This window comes from Dendropsophus ebraccatus, chromosome 1 (genome assembly GCF_027789765.1).
Source record: "Dendropsophus ebraccatus isolate aDenEbr1 chromosome 1, aDenEbr1.pat, whole genome shotgun sequence".
Lineage (NCBI taxonomy): Eukaryota > Metazoa > Chordata > Amphibia > Anura > Hylidae > Dendropsophus > Dendropsophus ebraccatus.
This window is the reverse complement of record NC_091454.1, coordinates 185,807,045-185,832,097: the sequence shown is the minus strand read 5'-3', so window position 1 is coordinate 185,832,097 and position 25,053 is coordinate 185,807,045. Positions and strand designations below refer to the sequence as shown.

General features: G+C 40.8%; 1 protein-coding gene across 3 annotated transcripts in view; it reads right to left on the bottom strand.

The window, feature by feature from the left end:
- Nucleotides 1–616: 616 nt before the first annotated feature.
- The window catches only part of MINAR1 (membrane integral NOTCH2 associated receptor 1), an 81,252-nt gene continuing 56,815 nt past the window's right edge, over nucleotides 617–25,053 (bottom strand). The window contains exons 1-5 of one of the 3 annotated variants that reach the window (XM_069944995.1): nucleotides 14,169–14,233; nucleotides 12,673–12,857; nucleotides 4,050–6,202; nucleotides 3,713–3,967; nucleotides 617–1,632 (exon numbers count right to left, since the gene is read on the bottom strand). In XM_069944995.1, the coding sequence (XP_069801096.1) occupies nucleotides 1,435–1,632; nucleotides 3,713–3,967; nucleotides 4,050–6,182 (2,586 nt within the window). In that variant the 5' untranslated portion in view covers nucleotides 6,183–6,202; nucleotides 12,673–12,857; nucleotides 14,169–14,233 and the 3' untranslated portion in view covers nucleotides 617–1,434. Of the gene's footprint in view, nucleotides 1,633–3,712; nucleotides 3,968–4,049; nucleotides 6,203–12,672; nucleotides 12,858–14,168; nucleotides 14,234–25,053 lie in introns of those variants that run through there. The other 2 variants (XM_069944340.1, XM_069945819.1) reach the window with 2 other exon arrangements.

Below are 25,053 nucleotides of genomic sequence, written 5' to 3'. Positions count from 1 at the left end.
AGGGAAATCTCCCACCTTGTTCTGCATAACAACAATTGGATATTGGAGAAAAAGGCTGTCTATCTTTCTGCAAAACAGCTCCATTTCTGTCCGCTGGTTGTGTCTGGTATTGCAGCTCCACCCTATTCAAGTGAATGAGCCAGACACTACCTGTGTCCTTTTTTTAAAATGCATGCTAGACAACACCTTTAAAGGTGTTGTCCAGCGAAAATCTTTTTCTTTCAAATCAACTGGTTTCAGAAAGTTATATAGATTTGTAATTTACTTCTATTTAAAAAATCTCAAGTCTTCCCATACTTATCAGCTGCTGTATGTCCTGCAGGAAATGTTGTTTTCTTTTCAGTGCTCTCTGCTGCCATCTCTGTCCGAGACAGGAACTGTCCAGAGCAGTAGCAAATTCCCATAGAAAACCTCTCCTCCTCTGGACATTTCCTGTTTCGAACAGAGATGTCAGCAGAGAGCACTGTGTCAGACTGGAAAGAGAACAACGCTTCCTGCAGGACATACAGCAGCTGATAAGTATGGGAAGACTTGAGATTTTTTTAAAAGAAGTAAATTACAAATCAGTATAACTTACTGAAACCAGTTGATTTGCAAGAAAATGTTTTTCGCTGGACAACCCCTTTAAGCCAGTCACTGACTTGAAGATAGTCTACGTAAGCAGAGATAAAAGCACGATATACCCCCCATAAAAATGTCCCCTTTTGCACATTACGGTTCTGAAGACACATTCTTTCACTGTCATCACTGAATAACAATCATGCTTATCTTAACTTGGCTGATTTCAAACCAGGGAGCGGCAAACGTTGACATTGAGTCCGTAACTCCAATGCAGTTCTTTAGGGTACTGTATGTGTGACTCATGGTTCTGATCATTTAAGAGGCAAATTATCCTAATATTCAAATAAAAAAATACATGTAATGCTAAAAGCAAGAATCGCTGTCAATGTATCGAAGAAAGGCACGAAAGATGGAATGATTGTGTATTGCTGTTCGGTCGATGCTGCATCATCTCTTTGGCTGTTCTCTGGGTGTCCTCTAAAAGTCGGGATCCTTTTCTCGTATACAGATGAATTGCTGAATTGACATCTTTGAGGTCTGTGCATGTGTGTCAGCTCGATGTGTCTTCTTTGTGGTGGTTTTCATAGTGTGTGTGATGACTATCCAAGAGGATCTCTCCGGAGGAAGGAGGATTTGCCATACTGTGTGATTCCTACTCCTTTCATCCAAGTTCATAGAAAATGCTAGCATCATACTTTATATGTGCACATTGTGAGTGTCCTAGATATATCTATATATATATATATATAGTTCTGTATCTTTCAGTTTCTACTCCACTGGGGTTTATGTATATTAGTAGCTATATTACCCATTCCTGGTCACTATGCACAGGATACATGGGGAGTGCAAGTTGAGCAGTTTGTTTTCTGGAGATTAGGACTTCATGGTGCAAATGGGTACCACAATGACTAGGATTACCGTACAGGCAGCTGCGGTGATGAGTGCCGCCATCTTACAGACCTTGGCTCGACGGAACTCTGCTTCTTTTCTTTTTAGCAGAGAGTCATAACCGGGAGTGTAGATGTCTTCCATCCAAAACTCCAGGTTATTAGGGTTCAGGGATTCCTGAGTCTGGAAGAAAAAAAAAAAACACACAGTAGACGACAGAAATAGTACTGCAAACTCTCTATATACTGGACCCTACGTGGCCTACAGAAGGCTTTAGGATACATACACTATATGACATATGACTGTAACATGCATCTACCATGAGTCTGGATTTCACCTCAGAGAGAGATTTATAAATATAGGGGAGATTTATTAAACTGGTGTAAAGTAAAATTGTCTTAGTTGCCCCTAGCAACCAATCAGATTCCACCTTTCATTTTCCAAAGAATCTGTGAGGAATAAAAGGTGGAATCTGATTGGTTGCTAGGGGCAACTGAGCCAATTCTACTTTACACCAGTTTGATAAATCTCCCCCATACTGTTTTTACAGACCCTACAAAGCAGAATACTCTATGTATTTGGGAAACATAACTATATCCAGTTTTTCTTTATATCTGTACGTAGTCCCTTTCTAATATGCTTCCCCTTTTGATTGTACTTTATGTGGTCCCTTTGTATAGCTGATCCATGAGCTGTAATACTTTGAAAGGTAATCTGTTTAAAGGGGATGTTCACAAAAAAAAAAATCTTTGAACTCAACTGGTGCCAGAAAGTGCTTTATGACCTGCATATTCTTTCCAGTCTGGACAGCAGCAGAGATGATCTTTCTTAAAGGAACTATATTAAAGATTTTTTTTGTTAGAACAATACAGGCATTAATTTTGCACATTAGAAGATGTTGTGAAATGGATAAAAAATAAAAGATTGTAACATAGCTAGATGTCAAATATTAGACACGTATAAATACCCAAATATGTTACTGTAAAGAGCCACATTGTTGGTAACAGTAATCGGGCCGCTGACAAAAAATGTCTAAATAATAACATTTGTGCGCCCTTGAAGTTTGGTGGAAATAGAAAGAGTAAGGCACTATCCGGAGAGGGAGTTATGTTAGTTTTACAAATGCGATTACATTTATTAAAAATACTGTTCCACCATGTCTCTATAACCGGGCAAGTCCACCAAATGTGTAAAAATGAGCCGTATGCATTATATTTATATTTATATGCATTTTCCTGAATCTTTACACACTTGGAGGACTAGTGAGGTGTAAGGAGTATTGTTTTGGTTAGCAGCAGAGATTTTCTATGGGCATTTGCTACAGCTCTGGACAGTTCCTGACATGGACAGAGGTGGCAGCAGAGAGCACTGTGTCACACTGGAAAGAATACACCACTTCCTGCAGGACATACAGCAGCTGATAAGTACTGGAAGACTTGAGATTTGTTTAAGTAAATTAAAAAATCTGGCACCTCCTGGAACCAGTTGATTTGAAAGGAAAAAAAATGGTGAATAACAATAATACATATTAGCGGTACAAACATGGATAGATTTTTTTTTTTAATTATATTTGGGGGGAGGGTGATTTCCTCACTTATAATGTGGTCTTTGCAAATGAAACCTGATCTTTCTAATATTTTTATTCTTTCAGCTCTGCACTACTTTGAGAATCTGTTTGCTTTAAGTGAATGTGAATATGCTTCTTCACGACTATAGAGTGAAAATCTGCACCGAACTAATACTTCTTAGGCCAGGTTTATATATGTCTTTAATTCTGGCATAGTCTTCTTCCAATGTACAATACTTACTCCAGATCAAAAATGGTTACAAAAAGCATTTTTCAATACAGTAAGTTGCCCATCAGCCTGACACCATGCCTTACATGAAGTGCCAAAGAGGATGCATCCAGCTTGTTGCTTTTGGCGTACCTGTCTGGGGATGACTTCAGCTTGCTGGACATATGTGAACTTGGCTTTACAGCTAAAAGTTTACAACAATGGGGGAAGCCAATCCTAAATTAGGCCCCACCTCCATGAACCCTGATGGATTTACTAAGCGGTACACTCCTCTTAGGTAAACCTGATTGGGACTTGTGCCTATTGCACGGCAGGTGCACAAATCTACACCTGTTTCTCAGCAGGTGTGGATTTCTGCCATGATTTAGGCCTGCTAGCCTGTTAGGCCCGTTTTTATAAAACTAGGACCCCTTGGCCTGGTGATTCTCACTAGTATACAGGAGACTAATGCAAGGGTTACAATTTACCTGGAGATCTAGTGCTGTCAGGCGCCCCTTTTCTCCTGAGTTGTGTGCATATTCTTCTATAGTCCATGATGGTTGGGATCTTTTTATCTCCGCCATTTCTGTTAGACGCATGTCTGTGTAGATGGGGTTGCTTTTCATGTGGGACTTCAGAGATGCTGGATAAGGATGAGGACTAAAGACTTGTTCAACCATATATGAGTCCCTGGCTGGTTTTGGCATCCTGTGCAAATGAGGTATTTCATGCTGGCGGTCCACCTGAAACAAGGATAAAGATACATTATAAAACATATTTCATTTGTTTAGCCTAAAAGAAGACTAAATTCTAAAGAGCTTTCACCTCTTTTGATTTGCGGTGCCAGTCTCTACTAGATCCTCCTTTATCCTTCTTTTCTTCCTCAGATACACTGGCCTGTTTTGGGAATCCCCAAGGTCGACATTCATGCTGGGAGTTGCTCGGCTTAGACTCAGTGGTGCTGATATCCTCAGTTAAGGATCGCACAGACCTTTGGGAGAAAAGGTTTTTTTTCATGGCTTTGACTCTGAGACTTTCTGTGGTAGCATTAGTAATGTCTGGACAACAACAGTCAGACTTGTCCGTGTTCCCATTGTGGGATGAATTATGATCTTGGAATGAACTTGGTGACGCTCTTGTACTAGAAATGGCATCACTATGTGGTTGACTTTCAACCTCTAACTTTGCTTTGTCTGGAGGTTGGATTCTCTCATCTAACCTGTTTAGCTTGGCCAACACTTGGGACACCTCATCGCGCACACCAGAGAGTGACTCTAACTTCTTCTCTATCTCTCCAATTCTTCTGACTAACTTTCTGACACTACATTTTAGCTCTTCTTCTTCCAAAGTCTCACCACGTGGGCCCTTGGTTGGTATTTTGTTTGCTCTACTGGATGCATGCTCTGGAGAACTTTCATTATCAGCTCGTGGAAGTTGAGCTAAGGAACCACAGCTATTGTAGCAAGAGGACTGAGGAATGCCAGAAGATCCACAAAGACTCATATCATCTAGGAATCTGAATATGTCACTAATGTCATCACTAATGATTTCGGAATCGGCTTCTGACTGGTTACGAGCCCGGCCTTCTATAAACCGGCCACAGCTGGAGGCAATGTTTGATTCCTTTCCCTTTTTTGCATCAGTTTGTTCTGTCTGCGTACCAACACTTTCGGTCTTCTCTACACTGAATTGACAGGATGGAGTTTTTGTGCCCTTGTCTCTAAATCTCCTTAAGGCCTCTTGTTTCTCAACATCTTGAGGCTCGCAAAATTTCTTTCCGTTATTTTTCAGTGCTAGATCTGGTAAATAAGAATGATGTCGCTCCGGCACTGAAACAAAATTGGCCGTTGGTAAACCAGTGCTTGGGTAGCACATCCCTTCTTCTTTTCTATTAAAAAATGAACGTTCAAAATCTGGTACCTCTTCAGTGTTTAAACTCCAGCTCTTCACAGGCTTTCCTATAAGGTGCTTGGGCTTGTTAGTAAACCTTTTTTGATCTTGTAATCCCGAACCAGTTGTTGGACCAAAGTAGGTGGAAGCTTGAAGATCATCTAAGCTTTCATGCTTTGCCCTTCGAAAGTCCTCTGAAGAAGAGTATGCTGTGTTTAGATAGTGAGAGCTGTATGGCATCTCGAAACTGTGATTGAAAAAAACCGTCTTGGGACTTATTTTGCCCTCATTCTTTTTCATTGATAGATTGGGCGACATTCTAACCAAGTTATGGAAATCCTCCTTAAAAACATTCCTTCTCTGCCCACTGGAAGCTGGAAGCCTGAACGGCTCTTCACTGGGTGTAGGTGGCAGTGATTCCGTCTCAGATAATGGCTGACTGGGGAAATAGGTGCTTTGCATTTCACAGGATTGCGGTGTTACCATTGGGTAAGAGTCCAAAGCTTGCAATCTTTCCATAGACGCTGCACGCTCATTGCCATCTTTCTTAACTCCTAAGAGGAAATTTGGCTCAGGGAGAAATGTATGACATCCTTCACACTCTTCTTTGTGGCAGCTGGAGGACCTAGTGATGGAATAGCTCCTGTTGGTATCTCGTTTCTGTGCTTCTTTATGAGGAGCCATCTCTTTGCCACTGTAAACATCCGTGTCAGATTCCATGCCCTCTTTCTGTTGAGACTGTTGTTGAATGGGCAGTTTTTCTTTGGCAGCCCCATCATTCATTTGTATCAGGTTAAATATAGTGACTATATCGGCAGCTGCTATAATTTTTTTGGACTGTTGATTCTCTGCGGCATTTCTCATCTTGTCTCGGAAGAGACTTGCTGGAAAGCTGGGATCTTGACAGGCAGTGTAGTACAGGAGACTGCGCAGCTTTGCAAGTTCAGGTAGTTCATATCGGGAGCATAAAGATTTACAGAGGTCTTGGTAGGAGACTGAATTCTGTTTTGAGTCTAAATCTTCAAGAATCTTTACAAGAAGATAGGACGAGTCCTGGGCTTCACTCATGGTGACGAGTTTCTATATTCCTACAAAGAGAAAAAAAAAACAATATTATATTACAGACAGCAGCAATGTCTATATTGTAAAGAATCCTGAAGTCTTGCAGTTGTTTGCATTTGTCACTTAGCCCTTATAATAGGCTTGCTCTTGTTATGTATAGAACATTATCATTATCACAGGATTACAATGCTGCCTGGATATGGGTGCCGATCCTGTTAATCAATGCTTGTTTAAAAAGCCTTTACATGGCTTGATGATCATGCAGACGGGGATGCACGAGAGATCACATGATCATTACTGCTGCCCTTCCATCAATCGTCAGCCTCACATCCCTTATTATATGGTAAATGAGGATTTTCTAACCTGATAAATCAATGCAATTGCTGGGCATTATGCAGGGCAATATTAGCCCGTTCGCCTGACAGTTTCTATTTGTAATGGGGCCTAACACCTATACATAGATATCATAGCATCTTCCAAATAATTATGGACCCAGACCTCCACCTTGCACATTCACCTTGTACATGTCACAGAGCATGCCCACAACACTTTCCCATGGACGTCAATGGGACATTTTCTGACCAATTTTTTTTATATCTTTGTGGCTTTTAAAACAATTTCCAAACCACTGGGTAAGAATATATACAGTACAATAATAATAATACGGTTTCAGTATCTACTTTTAATTAGCTAAAAAATCTAGGTGATACTTTCTCCTAAGAATGTCTTGAGTATTACCAATGTAGACGGTGTAGCAATTTGGAGTTGCTATGTGATTCTACTATTTATATCTCTTGTTATCTCTCCAAGTTGAAAGAGGTGTTAAATGTAATCAAAACTACAAATCTGGGAGCCTAATTAATAAGAGACGTGAGGGAGAATAATTAACATGCACAGTGTAAGTAAGGAGGGAGGCGGCTGATCTGGCATCGCTCCTATGGATAGTCTCTTTAATATTTTTACATTGTTTGAGATTTCTTATGCACTTTAAACTTTTCCTCCAAAGAATTGTCCTATAATCTCAGCCTGCATTTTAATTCCTTGTTGCAATTTTATCATGAAAAGCAAATATCTACTTTAAGCGATTTGCTGTTACTTAAAGGGGTTGGCCACTTTAGTAAAATTGCTCAGTGTACAGAATTAGTAAGTGTATTCACAGCCCTTACTGACTGCAGCTCCCTGTCTACCTCATAGAGCGGATATCTGCCTCCCCTTCTCCAGACTGTGCTGTCCTGCTCTGTGGTGAGTCTGTCCATAAGAGTTCACCTCTGAGTCTGTATATGCCTATGAAGGACACTGGAGGCGGGGCATGGTCACATGCTCCCCATGTCAGCCATCTTATGGACAGCCTCACTACAGAGCAGGGCAGCACAGCCTGGAGGTGGGAGGATGGTTTTAGCTCTATGAGGTACATGGGGAGGTGCTGTCAGTAAGTAATGTGAATACACTTACTAATACTGTACACTGAACTATTTTACTATAAATTGGCCAACCATTCTTTATGACAAATTGTGCTTGTATCATGTTTTTGCTGTGATTTTGCTTGGTATGGTTTGGTAAAAGTAATATTCATTGCAACAAGAGAATACATTACTAAGAGAATACACTACAATTGCTTTAGGCAACTTATTTGCAATATTAGAGCTTGTATGCGGATGGGCGCTGCCATGGTGAATTTTCTTAAAGTGTCTCTATTGTTATAACTTTCAATAGCTGTTTAGTAAGTTCGCTCATCAATACTTACCTGTGCGTGCTCCCCAGGTATCCCCAGCTGATCATAGCCACTTCCTGATTGAGAGGAGAATGACAGCCTGCTCAGCCAATCAGTGGCTGCAGTGCTGTCAGTCAATCAGTGGTTGGCTGAGCAGCCTGTCACTCTTGTCTCAGGAGTGACTGCCTACTTAGCTAATCAGTGGCCTCGGTGCTGTTCTATCTCATGAAGTGATTGGCTGAGAGGGCTGGAGGCAGTTGAACCCTGGAGACCCATAGGAGGACACAGGGGGAGCGAAGACAGGTAAGTATAGGCTATTTTTTTGTTTTCTATGTGTATTAAATTGTGCGGCTGTAATCTTTACAAACTCGTTATGAACTTGGCAAAAAGTTTGGTTTCGTTTTTTGCAAACGATTCTCGGGTCGCAAAATTCGGTTCAGTCATCTCTAATAGTCGCCTTCACCTGCCCATCTTTACGACCACAAATAATGATCATGATAATAATTATCAAAAGACAGCGATCCAAAAAGGTGGCCGCCAAACGACATTGTGCAATGTACACATTTTGAGGAGAATTTACTAAGGCCAGAGTTTCACCACTTTTTGATGCCTTTAGGCTATGTTCACACTACGTAAAATAACGTCCGTTGTCCGCGCCGTAAAACTACGGCCGTTGTTTTGAGGTTCCCTATAATGACTGCAATGGAATGTAACTACGGCAGTTGAATTCACACTACGTATCAGATAACGTCCGTTGTTTATACGGCCCCGTGAAAAATGAACATGTCAATTATTTCCGTCCGGTAATACTGCAACAACGGCCGTGGATTTTAATGCGGCCGCGAACGTAAAACTTATATCTGACGAATTAAACTTGATTTTGATGTGAAAAAATTTCTGAGTGGTTTCTCGGGCTGGGCGCAGTATTTAAAGTAAATGACCTGTTTCATCCCGTTTATAATCATGCTAGGAATCAAAATTAAACAACGGCCGTAGTTTCACTACTAGCCCGTACGATATTAATTCTACGGCCGTTGTTTTGGCCTCAAAATAACGGCCGTTATTTTACGCAGTGTGAACATGGCCTAAAACAAGCTTAAACATTTGATATCTTGTGTATCTTGACAAGGAGGTGTGGTTTACTGGGACGGAGGCCGAGATTCATGATGGAAGCGTGGCTTAACAAGCAGCACACTTTGCCAAAATGTATCCATACATTTTTTTAAGCAAACTTCAATTTGGGAAAAAACTTAGACAAGCCGAAAACAAACGTAACAGCCAAATATAGGAAACAGCCTGTGAATACAGTACTATGATAACTTTCCTACATCCATAATCCAGATTCAGTCTATGCAGACTAGCTGTTCAACATCATTGTTAAATCTGTCCAGGAGTTCTTTCAATTTAGTCAGGACTTAGTGCCATTTGACAGAAAAGGCCTGAGACCATGTTTACCCCACACATCACACAGAGGCAATTTAACCCAGGGGTTATCCAGGATTTTAACAAAGAAAAAAAAAAACACAGCTACTTTTTTGTGTGGTATTACAGTTATGTGGAACTGAGCTGCAATACCCACACCCAAACTGGAGAGAAGAGCTGCTGAAACATAGAAGATTATTGACAGAAAAAGACCACCTGGTCCATCTTCTTAGTATTTCCCGTCTTATTATCCAAGTATAGATATATGTGTATCCCAGGCAGATTTATATTCAGTGACTATAGATTTACCAACCACATCTGCTGGAAGCTTGTTCCAAGCATCTACTAATCTTTCAGTAAAGTCATATTTTCTCATTGTACTTCTGATATTTCCCCCAACTAACCTCTGACTTCCTGTGTTTAATTTCATATTTAAAAAAACTTCACTTCTAAACCTGCCCGGGTGATCGCTAGGTCGTCCAGACAGCCCATAGAGGATCACTATCACAGTTGTTTCTCTTTCAACATCGCTCATGTCGGCTGATCGTTGCCTTCTATTACACGGGATGATGAGCAGCCGTAACGGCCGATATCGGCCAAATACGGCTGTTAATCGTTCCGTGTAATAGGGCCTTTACCACAGATGTAGCTGGGATTTTGTTGGTATGGATATTGCACTGGACCTGACATGTGATAATCCAGCCACAGATAGCGCTGCTTTGTATAATCAGATGCCGGTCTTGCTGTGCGCTTATATAGATAATTAACTTTGGACTAATGACATTCAGAATGTAATTGAGCTGAATAATCCAGGCCTCTGGTGCCCATTTGTAATGATTGGCACTAGAACATTTTAAAAGGATTTTCCAGCATTCAAGCTTTATACCACCTCCCCCCTCCATGGTCAATTTAGGGCTACTGTTAAGTTTAACACGTACGGCTGGGTTCACACTATGTTTTGTTCGTCGCTTTTTTTTCCATACATTTTTTGGGGAAAAAAACATAGAAAAACTGATTCGTTTTGATCTGTTTTTCCATTGACTTCCATTATAAAAAAAAAGGATTAAAACGTGTCCTTTTTTTAACGTACACAAAAATAAGGTCAAGTACGTTTTTCTGCATGTTAAAAAAAGAAATGCTCTTTTATCTAGGGTTTTTTTTACAATGAAAATCAATGGAAAAACGGATGCACACAAATGCAAGTATTTTTCCATCCGTTCTTTGCAAAAACAGATGAAAAAAACGGACTGCAAAAACGTAGTGTGGACCCAGCCTAAATAAATAAATAAAGGCTGAGGCTATGTTCACACAACGTATATTTTCGTAAAATCACGGCCATTGTACAACGGCTGTGATTATTACGAAAATATTCGTTCCATTGCTGCCTATGGGATTCCGGACGGAGCGTATACACATAGTATATGCTCCATCCGGGATTCCTAGTGACATGTCAGTTTTCTGCGGCCGCTATTCACTAGCGGCTGCAGCAAGCCCTGTCAGTGCACACTATGAAGCGAGCGGCTGCAACCGCAAGCTTCATAGTGTTACATAGTTACATAGTTGATACGGTTGAAAAAAGACACATGTCCATCAAGTTCAACCAAGAAGGGGATGGATACAGGGAAGGGGGAGGGGTGATAGGTTCTATACATATGCATTTATATTATTTTGCTCTAAGAACTTGTCTAGGCCGGTTTTGAAGCCCTCTACTGTTGTTGCTGTGACCAGATCCTGTGGTAGACTGTTCCACAGATTCACAGTTCTCATGGTAAAAAAGGCTTGTCGCCTCCGGAGATTGAACTTTTTTTCTCCAGGCGGAGGCAGTGCCCCCTTGTCCTTTGAGGGGGTTTTACCTGGAACATCTTTTCCCCATATTTCTTGTAGGGGCCATTTATATATTTAAATAAATTAATCATATCTCCCCTTAAACGTCTCTTCTCCAGACTAAACAAATGTAATTCTTTTAATCTCTCCTCATAAGTAAGATGCTCCATTCCCCTTATTAGTTTAGTTGCCCGTCTTTGTACCCTCTCCAGCTCTAGAACATCCTTTTTATGAATCGGGTTCCAAAACTGGACAGCATACTCCAGATGAGGCCGCACCAAAGCTTTATAAAGCTTATTTATATGTTCTGAAATTGTGGTTCGAGCACGGGCAATGTGCTTCAGGCCAGAATTTGTAACTCACTGCATCACACTCTGAAACTGTTTAAATCTTCATACTACTGTACTGACACATTTGTGCAGTTGTACCAGTAGCACAAAGATTTAAACAGTTTTAGAGCTCACAGCATCACCATAATTGATGATGCCGGAAGTCCATTCCATAGCCCATCGTCTGTATTTACGGCCCAAGCACAGAACGCCTGAATGCCGCCTAAGGTGTAAGACAAGGGCAGGGCATTAGTAGCAACAGCAGCACCTGCAGCACAATTTCCCTACCAATCATCAAATCCCTTCAGTGCTGCCTTCTAATAATGTATGTGTATGTGTCTGTTGTATAACCATAAGGTGCAGTGAATATAATGTGTGGCTCTCTTTAAGACCAAGCTTTAAGGTTATAGCTTCTGCAAGTTGTAAAATTGAACTGATGTTATTGATTTGGCATGACTGCTCTCTCAGCTTCCATTTACATCGAATTAATTGATTCTGACACATAGGCTGGGAGTTAGTCTGGGTAAGCCATTGATTAGCATTTAGATTCTCAACAAATTGTAAATATACAGTGTGTTCCTCTTAGCATGGTCAATAGTAGCAATTGGAAGGATTCAACTTCAATATCACAGTAGTAGGGGTAGTCTGTATTCTGTTCCTCCCCATGTTAGACAGTTTGTCTGCCGCTACCATCCACATCTAAACTGAGTATCTGCAAATTTTGCGATGAATCTGCCTCAAGTGAATTCACAATAAGGATACAGCCGCATGTAGAGCGGAGGCGTAAAAGGTTCTCTCTAAAATCTACATGTAATAAAGTGTCACTGTCGTTATAACTTTCAACATTTAAATCAACAGTAGATGTGATATAAAGCAAGTTTGCAATATACATTCATTATTTTTTTGTTGTTGTTGTTATGCTATAAAACAAAGCTGAACTTACCAGAAATCCAGGTCCAGTCTCCTGAAGGAAGATTTTCTGACTTGTGCTGGTTTTGAAAAACAGACTAATCACACCCAAATAAAGGTTTGTTTGTTTTGTAATAAAATAAACGCAGTTCTAAATGCTTTCATTAATATCTATTCAGCAGTGTCTCCAGTTCAGTAGTCGCTCAGGGGGGTAACAGATTTACTTAAAAACAAATTTGCTTAAATCAATAGCAAATATAAGAAAATTATTATTATCATTATTATTATTATTATCTATTACCCTAGTGCTGGCTGCACAGCTTAAACTGCTCACTACTGCTCTCTAGTGTCCTGTTACTGCTTCTGAGGATGTGCTATAGATACACAGAAGAGTAGGATCTCCTCTTCTGTGTGTGTAGTGTATAGGAGATATAGAGGGTTAACTTCAACTTCCAGCTCTGGGACAACTGAAAATTAGAGATGGAACTGTGGGGAAAAATGCAATATACAAGTTATATAATGGCCAGAAATAGTGCTACTCAACAGTTTATCCTGAAACGTTGCCCAGGTATGTTATAAATTAAAGCATTTTTGCTGTTTTGGCTAATAAAATTTGAACAAAAAGAAACTGTAAAATAAAGGGAAAAATATTAAAAAAAAATATTGTTTAGAAATTAACTGGTGTCAGAAAGTTTTATCTGTATTTTCCAGTACTGATCAGCTGCTGTATGCCCTGCAGAAAGTGGTGTTTTCATTCCAGTCTGACACTCTGCTGACACCTCTGTCCATGTCAGGAACTGTCCAGAGCAGTAACAAATTCCCCCCAAAAAACTACTACTTAGAGTATTTCTTGACATGGACAGTGGTGGCAGCATAGAAAGAATAAACTGTGTCAGCTGGAATGAATACACCACTTCCTGCAGGACATACAGCAGCTGATAGTACTGAAAGGCTGTATATTTTTAAATAGTCGTTTACATAATTTTCTGGCACCAGTTAATTCAAACATTTTTTTCTCTGGAGTACCCCTTTAATACCACAGTACAGTCTGCTATGCTAGTTTACTGAATAGGGCATCCAATATACAATATATTTTAAGAAACAAAAATAGCTACGTAAATACAAATGCCTTATGTCTTCTATGTCCTCTCTGAATTGTATCCGCCAGCCATGAAGGGGTTATACATGATGTATAAGCCAATTTTTAACAATTGCTTCTACCTGGGGCATAAACTCATTGTACTGTCACATCTAGTCATTACATCCCGTTACCTGTCATCTCAAACTAGAAGATCTCGGTGTCTCACAGCTGACACTGAGGAAAGTGGAGCAGTTCGCTGCAGTCATATAAATAACATCAGTGTAAAGGAGAGGGCTCGGAATTGGTTGTATATCCCCTATGACATTTTCAGCGCTCGTATTTTCATTTTCCACGCTATTAATTGCATTGCGGTACGAGACGTCTCTGACTTTTTGTGAAACGCAACCAAGTCTATTTCTAGACCATTTTAGCGCTTAAGCGACACAGAACACGTTTGGAAATCACCAGTGTAGAAAATAAGAAAGTATTGAGAAAATTCATTAACACCGTTGTTTCATCTGCCAAATTTACTGGAAACTTTGCTGGAATAAGATGCACTATATTTATTACAAGTATCAGTCTTTCAATGAACGTAGCGCATTTGTGGCTGTCTGTGCACCACACACTGAAAGTCACATAAGCTCACAATATATGGCATAAATTACAGTAAACCCATCAAGCCATGTGATGTGATCCCCCCTCCCATTAAAATGTACCTGTTGGAGACTCAGTATGCCAAGGGCAAAAGCAAGGTAGAGGAGGAAGACAATATGTAGTCTTATGCTCCCAGTTTCTAAAAGTTTTAACCCAAGACTTGGAAAGGAAAGTCTAAGGGGGAGATTTATCAAACATGGTGTAAAGTGAAACTGGCTCAGTTGCCCCTAGCAACCAATCAGATTCCATTTTTCATTCCTCACAGACTCTTTGGAAAATGAAAGGTGGAATCTGATTGGCTAATAAATTCAGCAGACCCCCGAGTCACCCCACCCCCACCCCCCAGTTCCATTCCGCTCCCCACAACCCTCTCCCGATGTTTGTTAATAAATTTATTCACATCTGGCCCTTTTATGCCAAAAAATAGAACTTTTTGCCTTGATAAATCCCTCCCTTAGACCTGTCCTATCCATTTCTCAAGAGGGATACTTTAGAGCAGAAAGTTTCAGCTACCTTCTGTTCCCCAGACTACCCATTTAATCTGTAGCTAGATTTAAAGGGAAACTATCAGCAGGTTAGACGAATCTAACCTACTGATAGCCCCTTATAGCGCCCAGGAAGCTGAGGAGGTAGGTATGTCTTTAACCTTCCTCCTCATCGCTGGCCCCACGCTGTAAGTTGGGGTTAACTCTGCTCCAGAGCACAGTTAGAAGCACTGCCATTTTATCTGGCCCACCCCCTCCATTCATAATCATTAGAAGGGGTGGGCCGGATGATGGGGCAGTGCTCCTAACGGTGCTCCAGAGTGGAGTTTACCCTGACTAACAGCGCGGGACCGGTGCAGAGGAGGAATGTAAGACACATACCTTTCTCTTCATAGTCACTGGTGCTATAGGGTGCTTTTAGCAGGTTAGATTTGTCTAACCTGCTGATATTCCCCCTTTAAGGAGAGGGAAGGTACACTAGTACACTACCTTCTCCTTTTTTCAGAGAATATAAATAACACAAAAAAATGTTTTCATGGTTAGTGGTCGGGTGAAGCCATTTACTGTCAAATTGTTTCCTCTTTTTAAATTATAATGACAACCCAAAAAATCCAAATGACCCTGATCCAAAGTTCACATACCCTGGTGATTTTGGCCTGATAACATGCACAGAAGTTGACACAAATTGTCAAAATTTGGAAAATGGAAAATTGTTAGGGATGCAAAATAAAACCCACAAATAACACCAGCTGAAATACAGGACTCTCTGAAAACGAGCGGTCTGGCTGTTTCAAAATGCACTATAAGGAGGCACTTAAAGAAAAATAGGCTGCATGGTCGAGTGGCCAGAAGAAAGCCATTAATGCACAAATGCCACAAAGTATCTCACCTACAATGATGAGACCAAAATCAAACTTTTTGGCCACAAACATAAATATTACATTTGGAGAGGTGTCAACAAGGCCTGTGATGAAACGAACACCATTCCTACTGTAAAGCATGGAGGTGGATCACTTATGTTTTGGGGGATGTGTAAGCTACAAAGGCTCAGGCAACTTGGTCAAAGTTGAAGGAAAGATGAATGCAGCACATTATCAGCAAATACTACAGGAAAATTTGCACTCATCAGCCCAGAAGCTGCAAATGGGACGTACTTGGACGTTCCAACTTGTCATTGATCTAAAACACAAGGCCAGGTCGACCTGTCATTGGCTACAGCAGAACAAAGTGAAGGTTCTGGAGTGGCCATCTCAGTCTCCTGACCTCAATATCATTGAGCCACTCTGGGGAGATCTAAAGCATGCAGTTCATGCAAGACAGCCCAGAAATATACAGGAACTGGAGGCTTTTTGGCATGAAGAATGGGCAGCTTTACCATCTAAGCAAAAAAATAGCCTCATCCACAATGACGGACGTCCAATGCACACAGTGTCAAAATAATGATCATGACAATTATTTTCGGATTTTTTTTGCAAACAACGTTATTGTTTAGTTGTCTACACACGCTTTGATCGACATTTTTCAATTAAAGGGCAATTAGTCCACCTGAACTAAAATAATGTACCTACAGCAGTCATTGCACTGACAGGCGGCTAAACTGCGAAATGACAGATACCATATTTTCTTTTCAAAAATGGAAAAAAAGTTGTTTGAACGTTGCCTTACATTATAAATGAACATTATTTAGGGTGCTGTATTAGTTTTTTTATTTTCTTTTGTATTTTTTTGTATTTTTTCAATTCATGACTCTTCTTTACACCTTACAGTGTTGATACAGGAAACCTTTTCTGCTTTGACCAGATAGTACATAGTTTTGAATAGAATGAACAATTCAAAGGGGCCCATGGGAAATTCGAGGTTTTCTAGAAATTAGCTTTTATGATAGAATTTCTCATATAATGACCTAACAGAGAAGAGATAAAGTTTTGCACGGCTTTATAGAAATAAGTATTGACAGGTCATTGTAGGATGTCAGACTCAGAACTAGACGACTACATTCCATCAAAGTGAATTGCAGCTGTTTGAAGTTACAACCCAGAATGATTCATGTGGCTGACTGCACGGAGCAGGAATGTTTTCCTCCATGTCACAAGTCACCTGTCACCTCACTGAGACTATAATCACAACTGCTTCAGGTGGCTGTCAGGAAACACGGCGTGTAATGTCTGCTGAAATGACAAGGAGTGTAGAGATGCCGATATGAGACAGCCGGGATAGGATTATATGGCTAGGGGTCCAGAGAGTTAGTCATTTTTTTAGATTTAAAATACAAAGGATCAGATTCCAGGTTTCCTTGGGTATACTTACGCACCACTAGAACTGGCACAATGGGGGACAAATGGGCAGTGCACGAAGGCCCAAGATCTGAAGTGGTCATTGAAAAATTACATGGGTAGACCGCTTTAGAAAACCCATTTTCAAATATTGGAGACTGTAGAGAGCAGCTAAGTCTCTCACTTTAGAGTACAAACCATATCCATGCACTATAAAGGCAGACCATTGATTTCAGTGGGAACAGTGTACTTCAACAATTCTATGGTGGTTCTGCCTCTTCCAAGAGATGCCTTATATGATACGATATCACTTGTGCACTCTGAAGAATGAACGCCAGGGGAATTCAATGGGTAAGTTATGTGTATGGGGGGCCTCATGTTCTTGCTCTATCAGTGTTGAACACTCACAGTTAAATGGCCAGGGACCTGCGGGCCTCCTTAGTGCACAGGCCCCATAGCAGTGGCGTGGCCTGCCTTTATGGTAGATATGCCACTGCTTTATAGGATTAAGATCTGTGCACTGTGAAGGGAAAGAAAAACTTGCTGTCATGTACCTGGAACTAATTCATGACGTCACAGCCCTTTTGACTAAAGATGAGCGAACCTGCCGGATTTCTGGTTCGTGCGAACCAGAAATTTCGGCATCTGACTCCCGCTGTCTGCTGGCTCCGTGCAGCGGGTGCATACAGCATAAGGAACGCCTGGAAAACTGGGATACAGCCTATGCCATATGTTTTCCCTTAAAATCTCAACACCATTGCACTAGAAAATCCCACTTTTTTCCGTTTTTTTTTTTTTTTTTTTTTTTTTTTAATCCTGGCCTTATCTAGTCTTGGATTGATGACCAGGCTTTATTCTGTCTCTCAGATGACTTGATTTTCCTATTAAAATATCATGTACTGTGTATACATAACGAATAAAACGACCTCTGCCCATTGGCTTATTATTAGCATTCTTATGCATGCTACAGTTGTCATGTATAGATGTTCTCTCAATGGCATAAAACTCAGGTGGCATTCCATGCTTGTTTCATCTGTTTCTTTGCCTATTTGTACTTACAGCTGATAGATATCCAAGAAAATCATTTCCCGCCACATAAGCGTACATGATTATTCATTTAATAATGCAGTTCCAGTCTGTCTGAACGTGTTATTATCTACTAACTTTGACAATGCTCATAAACCCCCATCTGTTAGAAACCCATCTGTTTGTCTATATACAATCCTTTTTTCTTTATAGCTTTTTTTCCCCATTTCCCGCCTGTACATCCTATAGCTTGATATGGCAAGGCTAGTCATCAACATTGAGCCTATTATTGCCCTGAGACGGCAACTAAGATTTTAATAAACTATTCAGAATAAGCTGTCATGTACGTGTACATGAGGAGTAGCACAAATTTTTGCCATTACATAACTTGTATATGACATTTTTCACCAGTTTTGCCATCGGAAGGCTCCAGTTCTAATTTTCAATGGTCATTGAGCTAGTGTGTGGAGAATGAGTGCTATGGTGTCTCCCATACACTGCAAACATACACAGAAGAGGGGATCCTGATCACTGACACCTCTATAGCGAACTCTCAGAATCAGCAACATGGAGAACATTATAGAGTAATACTGAGCAGTTTAAACTGTGAGTCTTAGACTGAGATATAGAATTTATACTAGCTGTTTCAGCAGCTGATCTGCATCTATCTCTCTTTTTCACTCCGCAGTTAATCCCTCCTCCTCAATCCTTTTTTGTGTATGACTTTTATGTACAGCATGTAACTGATTCCTCAGTAAGGCTATGTTCACACTACGGAAGAGACCGGCTGTTCCGTGACCCCGGCCGGGTCACGGAACGGCCAGTCTCTGCCCAGATCATCGTACTTAAATACCGGAGGGATGATCTTTCCGGCCGCAGAGCTCTGATGTGGGCGTATCAGCGCGCGCCTGCTTTAGTGCTTCCCATAGCCGGGATCCCATTGAAAATAAGGCATTGTTCCACCCCGCAAAAAGTACGGCCATTGTTGCCGATGGCAACAATGGCCGTACTTTTACATAGTGTGAACATAGCCTAAATCTTTAGGAATTTTACAGGATGAATAAGGAGTTTAGGAGAGGTGAGGGGGAGAGAATCCTGAAGAACGGAGAAAAAGACATTAGCTCCAATAAGATATATTACATTGTTTGGCTATGTTCACGCAATGTTTTTTTAGCTCTGTTTAAAATGACGTCCGTTATTTTGAGTCTAAAATAACGGACGTCATTTAGCAGCCTGGCCTCGCCTTAGTGCAATGACTGGTGTTTGTACATTATTCTAGTTTGGGGTTACTAATTGGCCGTTGGATGGGGCTTAATTGAAAAGTCCATTGAATTTAATAGTAAAAACGGAGAAAGAACAGTATCAAAAGGAAAACTGTGTGTGAATTACTAATAAAAAAACGTCCGCTATTTGCAAAAGACTTCCGAAAATAATGATCATGTTCATTATTTTGACGCCCGCGGCAAAAACGTCCGTTATTCAATATACTTTGTGCATTGGACATCTGTCTTCCCATTGGCTCCAATGCATTGCCATTGCAGTCAGTTAAATCTCGACAAAAACTGATGTTTTTTTAAATATGAAAATCGTCCGCCTTTTCAATATTTTTGACGTTGTGTGAACATAGCTTTTTGTATATTCATTTATGCTCATTTATACTATTGACTTGTTTATCAGTTAATCATCTTCCATCCTTTGTTGTCATGTCAAGAACTGATTTTGGCTTGTCAATCCCAAAACCATTTGGCTAGTTTCAGAGATTATGCAGTGTTTTTATTTTGTTCTTTGGGGGGGGGGGGGATGTCAAGAATTCTGCAGCCAAGTCATACTTTAAAGGGAACTTGTGAGATTGAGAATACAGTATCGTCTAATCTGCAGGCATTGTGTTATAGCAGGAGAAGTTGACCAGACTGATATATAGTTTTTTGGGAAACTCTCAAGGATATCTAATTTATTTCTAATTTATTTATGTAAAGGGAACCTGTCACTATGAAAATATATATATCAATCTGCTCGGCTCTTCCTGCTCTATAACATTATGGTAATAGATTAGATAGCATTGTTTTAGTGACAGGTTCCCTTTAAATCTCTGCTTATTCTGGGCTAAGTAGTCAAGTGGGAGGTCCTACTCAGTAAGGAACAGCTGTGTATAAGCATAGGTAGAGAGAGCTGTCAATCACAGTAATGTGTGCATGCGAGTGTGTGAAGTGTGAAATAAAAATAGATAGAGGAGCACAGTAGGAGGTTTAGGTTTAAAAGTCATGAGGAACCCAGTTTCAGTGGTCACCACTCAGTGCTAACCAAGCATTACTGAAGATAAGACAGCCCTCCAGTCCTAAAATATTCCCTATGTTAATCTTCCAAAATGCTTTTCTAAGTCCGCCTGTATACAATGGGAAGGTAGACTACTGAGCATCCAGGAGCGATGTGGTTTCATGAAGTGGTTTCACAATCACTATGCCTAGTCTGTAATTGTTGTGTATGGCAAGTCACAGTAAATTCATAGTAAAACCATGTATGATTTTAACCTGAAGTCCTAGGTCATGTGGCACGCTACCGCCCAACGGCAGTAAGAGTGCTCATAAACATCCATCAAGCATACATTATCAATTATTCAATGAATATACAATACACAGTGTAATTCCATATAAAATATTCCAAATTTTACTTTTATAAAATGAACCCTGCTTTGTTTTTATTACATGATGCTCCACATCTCTCCTGTGTCTTCATATAGTAAAGTGCATACAGTGCAGTTTATTGATTGATATCAAGCAATATTATAGTAGCTGGCAGTCATCCTCTAGGGCGCTATAGGTCAGTACTAAGTCAGCATACCATATGACCTACTGCGCATGCACTGCCTACTGATTAGGTTATATGTTGTACTTTAGATTTAGTAGATTTGAAGACAGGAGCTAAATGTTGCTTTATCAAAATGGTTGAATAACTCAGGAGTAATGTTGGGAGGATTTGCCAAACTGTTCGCGTTCAGCAACATTCTTCAAACCTAAACATTCGGCATTGGACTCCTGGCAGCTGGAGAAGTTGGATGCCACCCTAGGGAGTCCTGAAAAATATGTACACAGCCTATGGCCTATGGCTGCATCCATGTTTTGAGGACTCCCTATGGCGGCATCCAACTTTTCCAGCTGCCGAAAGTCAAATGCCGAATGTTCAGGTTTAAAAAATGTTCCACTGGGAGTCAAATGCCAAAGGGAACACCTTGAATTTTTTGTCGCATGCTTCAAACTGATCAGTTTTGCAGTGTGGCAAGATGGATTCTCCTGATGCAAGAGGCATTTACCTTCAGGGAATACCACTGCCATGGTGTACTTTATCAATGCTTAGGTGGAACATGTCAATAGCATGCATAATTCCTATAGTGTATCGTGGTGCAATGCAAACATCCCTAGCCATCTACCTAGCAACGTCCGATTTCCGCGCATGGTGCCAGTCTATTACCGATCACCGATCCGTTATGAAGCATTGGGGGCAGGCCCGTCCCCCCCCCCCCTAGTGTGATCATCTGCCCTCCCCTCTGTGATGCAGCTCCAATGATTCTAATGGAGCCGTGTCACAGAGTGGAGGGGGTTTTGCCACACTGGGGGCAGGCAGGCCCACCTCCAGTGCTTCATGCCTGGCTGGTACTCGGTAATAGACCAGCGTCATCATGGAAACCGTGCAGCAGTTCAAAGAAAGGACTGCAGCACCGGCATCCCTGCGCCAGTCTATTCATGTAAAGAACAAAAAAGCGATTTACCGGTGGTACATTCACTTTGAGAACAGGCTGTTCACTTTCTGGCCTATATATCTCATTGTCCCAAAATAATCCATGTTCTACATCTGGGTCAGTCTGTCCACATATAGCACTTCTGTGTTTTTTGCATTCCCTTTAAGGATTCTAGGCTAAGCTTACCAACTATACAGACTTGGTCATAAATCACCACTGCTAGCTAATATGATCCTGGTATAAGAAGAAGAAGAAGATTGTGTACGTGGAGCCCTGTGGTGTAGAACGCTGATGGTGGCCTTTAGGATGTTAATAATAGCTCTTCAGTTTATTAGGTAGAAGTTAATTATACTGGGCTTGTGGCAATGAACACGTACCCTGCCTGACATCTTGAGATTTAATAATTAAGTGTATCAATAACATGAAAGTATTCTATGGCAGTCATCAACAAAGGCGATGCATTCATATCATCAACAAAGGCGATGCATTCATATCCCATGCAAAAAAATAATGAATCTCTCACCAGTTATTTTATACCAGCCAGTCCTCCAGTTGTGCATGCAGGATAAAAATAATCCAGCTAATAGCATTTCTATTACATGCTTCCCAAGTGCCTTTCCATGCTATATGCAGAAGATGTATTTATAGTAAAATACCTTATAATACGGCAGTAGTAATTAGGTTCCGCACCGTTGAAACACACGCCGAATCCCTTTAATTGGCGCCAGTTCCCGGCTTCTTCCATTTTCTATTTCAGATGCAGTCTGGTAATCCTACATCTCGGCTATGTTAAATACTTCACATGATTGAAAATCAATTAAGATTTACTTGACTTAATAGCAAAATAAATAAAAAAAATGGTTTGCAATGGAAAGAAAAAAAAACAGATGAGGAAGCTGGATCAAGTAAAATGTTTGGAGCCCACACACCATTATGGAATACGTAACTCACAGATGGAAAAGGAAATTGTATGGATGGCTATTAACTGTTTACACATAACTATTTCATTGTATATGTCAATGGGTGTTCCCATCTTAAGCAATTATGGGATAACCACAGGATATGCTATAAATTCCTTACAGGTGCAGATGCCCCTTCTGGGTCCTATGGCCCATGTTTTCCACATCATGGCAGCCCAGTCCTGCACTTAAGGAGGTTGTCTAGAGAAAATTAACTTGGCCCCTATCTAGAGGATAGGGGACAAGTAAGAGTTTGTGCAGGGTCTGACCTCTGTACCCCCCCCCCCAATCTCTGTATCTGGCCCCCAGTTTCTTTGTTATGAATACAGCCGCAGGTCATGGTTCTATATATTCCTATGGAGCCAACAGAAAGCTGAATAAGCCGGAAAGTGTTTACTTGGCTCTCTCCAGCAGCTCCTTAGTAAAGAATAGACCCATGGGCTATGTGACATATCCATGGCTGTATTCAGAACAAAGAAGCCAGGGCCCAATGTGGAGATCAGCGAGAGGTACAGAGGCCGGACCCCCCATGATTTCTTACTAGGGGACAAGTTACTTTTCCCTGGACAACCTCTTTAAGTCTATGGGAGTTACTACATATGCCTATGAATATGTCATACATGATAATAGCCCTTTAATTGCATAAGGTATAGTTCATTCTTTACACTACCACTATCCACACTATCCACGACCATATTACAGCGCCCATAGGAATTATTGGCACTTATTATACCACTTTAAGCCTCTATTTCCTATTCTATATCTGAAAAAAGACAAAATCAAAACCCTTTGTATTTGTAGTTGTCCGTATATTTTAGAGTAGGTAGTAAACAAACTGAATTAATGACCAATGGGCCACGATCATCAAGCTCCTTTGTCAGGGCACTACATAGTGTTATTGGATTGTTCTATAAAGACAAGCCCTGTCTATATGCCTTGTTAGGGCATATGGATTGCATAGCGAATGTTTTTCCACTCCAGACTCCTATCTATTGGCAGGAATGCTCTGAAGGACCAGGTATCCATGCACCACATGGACATCCAATAATCTGATGTGATACAACATTGTATACCCATCGATTAGAGAAGCTGACTTCCATTACAATAAGGGGTTGCATAGAAACTTTCTATGTGCTTTATGGTGATGTATTTAAATGATGACCCTTGGCAATGTTATGCCATTAAAAAATGTTTGAAAAGTTGCAAAGACATGTCAAAAAATTTAGATCGGGCGGGGTCTCCCTGGCTTACCGACTGCATAAGATGAGCTCTATAGTCAGAGAATGACCGTGCTTCTCTCCCAGCTCTTTTTAGAGATCAGACTTTTAAATTAAAATTCATGAAAACTTTTGTGATATGTTAAAAGTTTTTTCTTGAGAGAGTGAAATAAACATTGGGAGCCAGTGTTATACTAAGAAGAGAGGGAGCCATGAAGCAAAGATCTAACAGGAGCTTCCAATTATGAGGCAGGTTTCACCAAGCTGAACAAAGACACGTCGTTTCTGTTTATATCATAACCCTAGTGTGGCCATACACCTTCAGTAATTGTCGGCCATCGGTTACCTCTCCGGCTAGGCCCCATGTCCTCTCCATACACATAAAAATGTAAAAAGGAAAAAAAAAAGTGGAGGTGTTTATGCAAGGCTTCAGTGATAGCGCTAGTTTGCATATACACCTCCGTTTTTTTCTTTTTATGTTTTTGTGGTCTTGTACTCAGGCCCCTTTTCTGGGATTATCCCGTTCGTGAGGTTATTCCCAGCTTATGCAGTCTCTGAACATCGGTTAACGAGTGGGGTGCCAACCCAGGACCCATACCCTGTCGAGGGTGATATGCTACTAGCTCAAAGGGCTACAGGGTGACTCTACTACTGGATTTTGATCCATATCCTATTCTACGATATCACACCTGTGCCTTTGTCTTTTGCCTTTCTCTTTCCACTTTCCATAAACAGGCACTGCTGAGTGATCCTGTGTTCTCTATGGGAAAGGGAGGGTTCAGCCGAAGCCAGATAGCTCTGGCTGTGGCATTTCACTCCCAGAACAAAGAGGTCAGTAGGTGATTTTTCCATCACACCCAACCCCTATCTCCACCGACATCATTTGTTACTTGGTTGGGAAATCCCTCTACATCTTATGCCGATGTCCGATTAGGCAAGTGGACAAACCCTTGTTTGCTAGCAATGCAGTAATTGCCAGCAAATGGCAAAGATCATGGGTTGAACGAGAGTATCCAGTCTCCAAGGAGCCCACTGTCTCTACTGTACATACATACGTAATTGCTGAAGAACATTTCCTTAAGGGCAGCATCATTGAGTACAAGGACCCACTGAAATGAATGTACACTTCTAAACATCCAAACAGGAAAACCTACTCAGTAAATCAGTTCAGTGAGACCATGCTAAGGATGCATTCACACCAGGGTCTTTATTTAGATGTGTGAAGCTGTGGTTTCTAGGTGCAGCACGATAAGA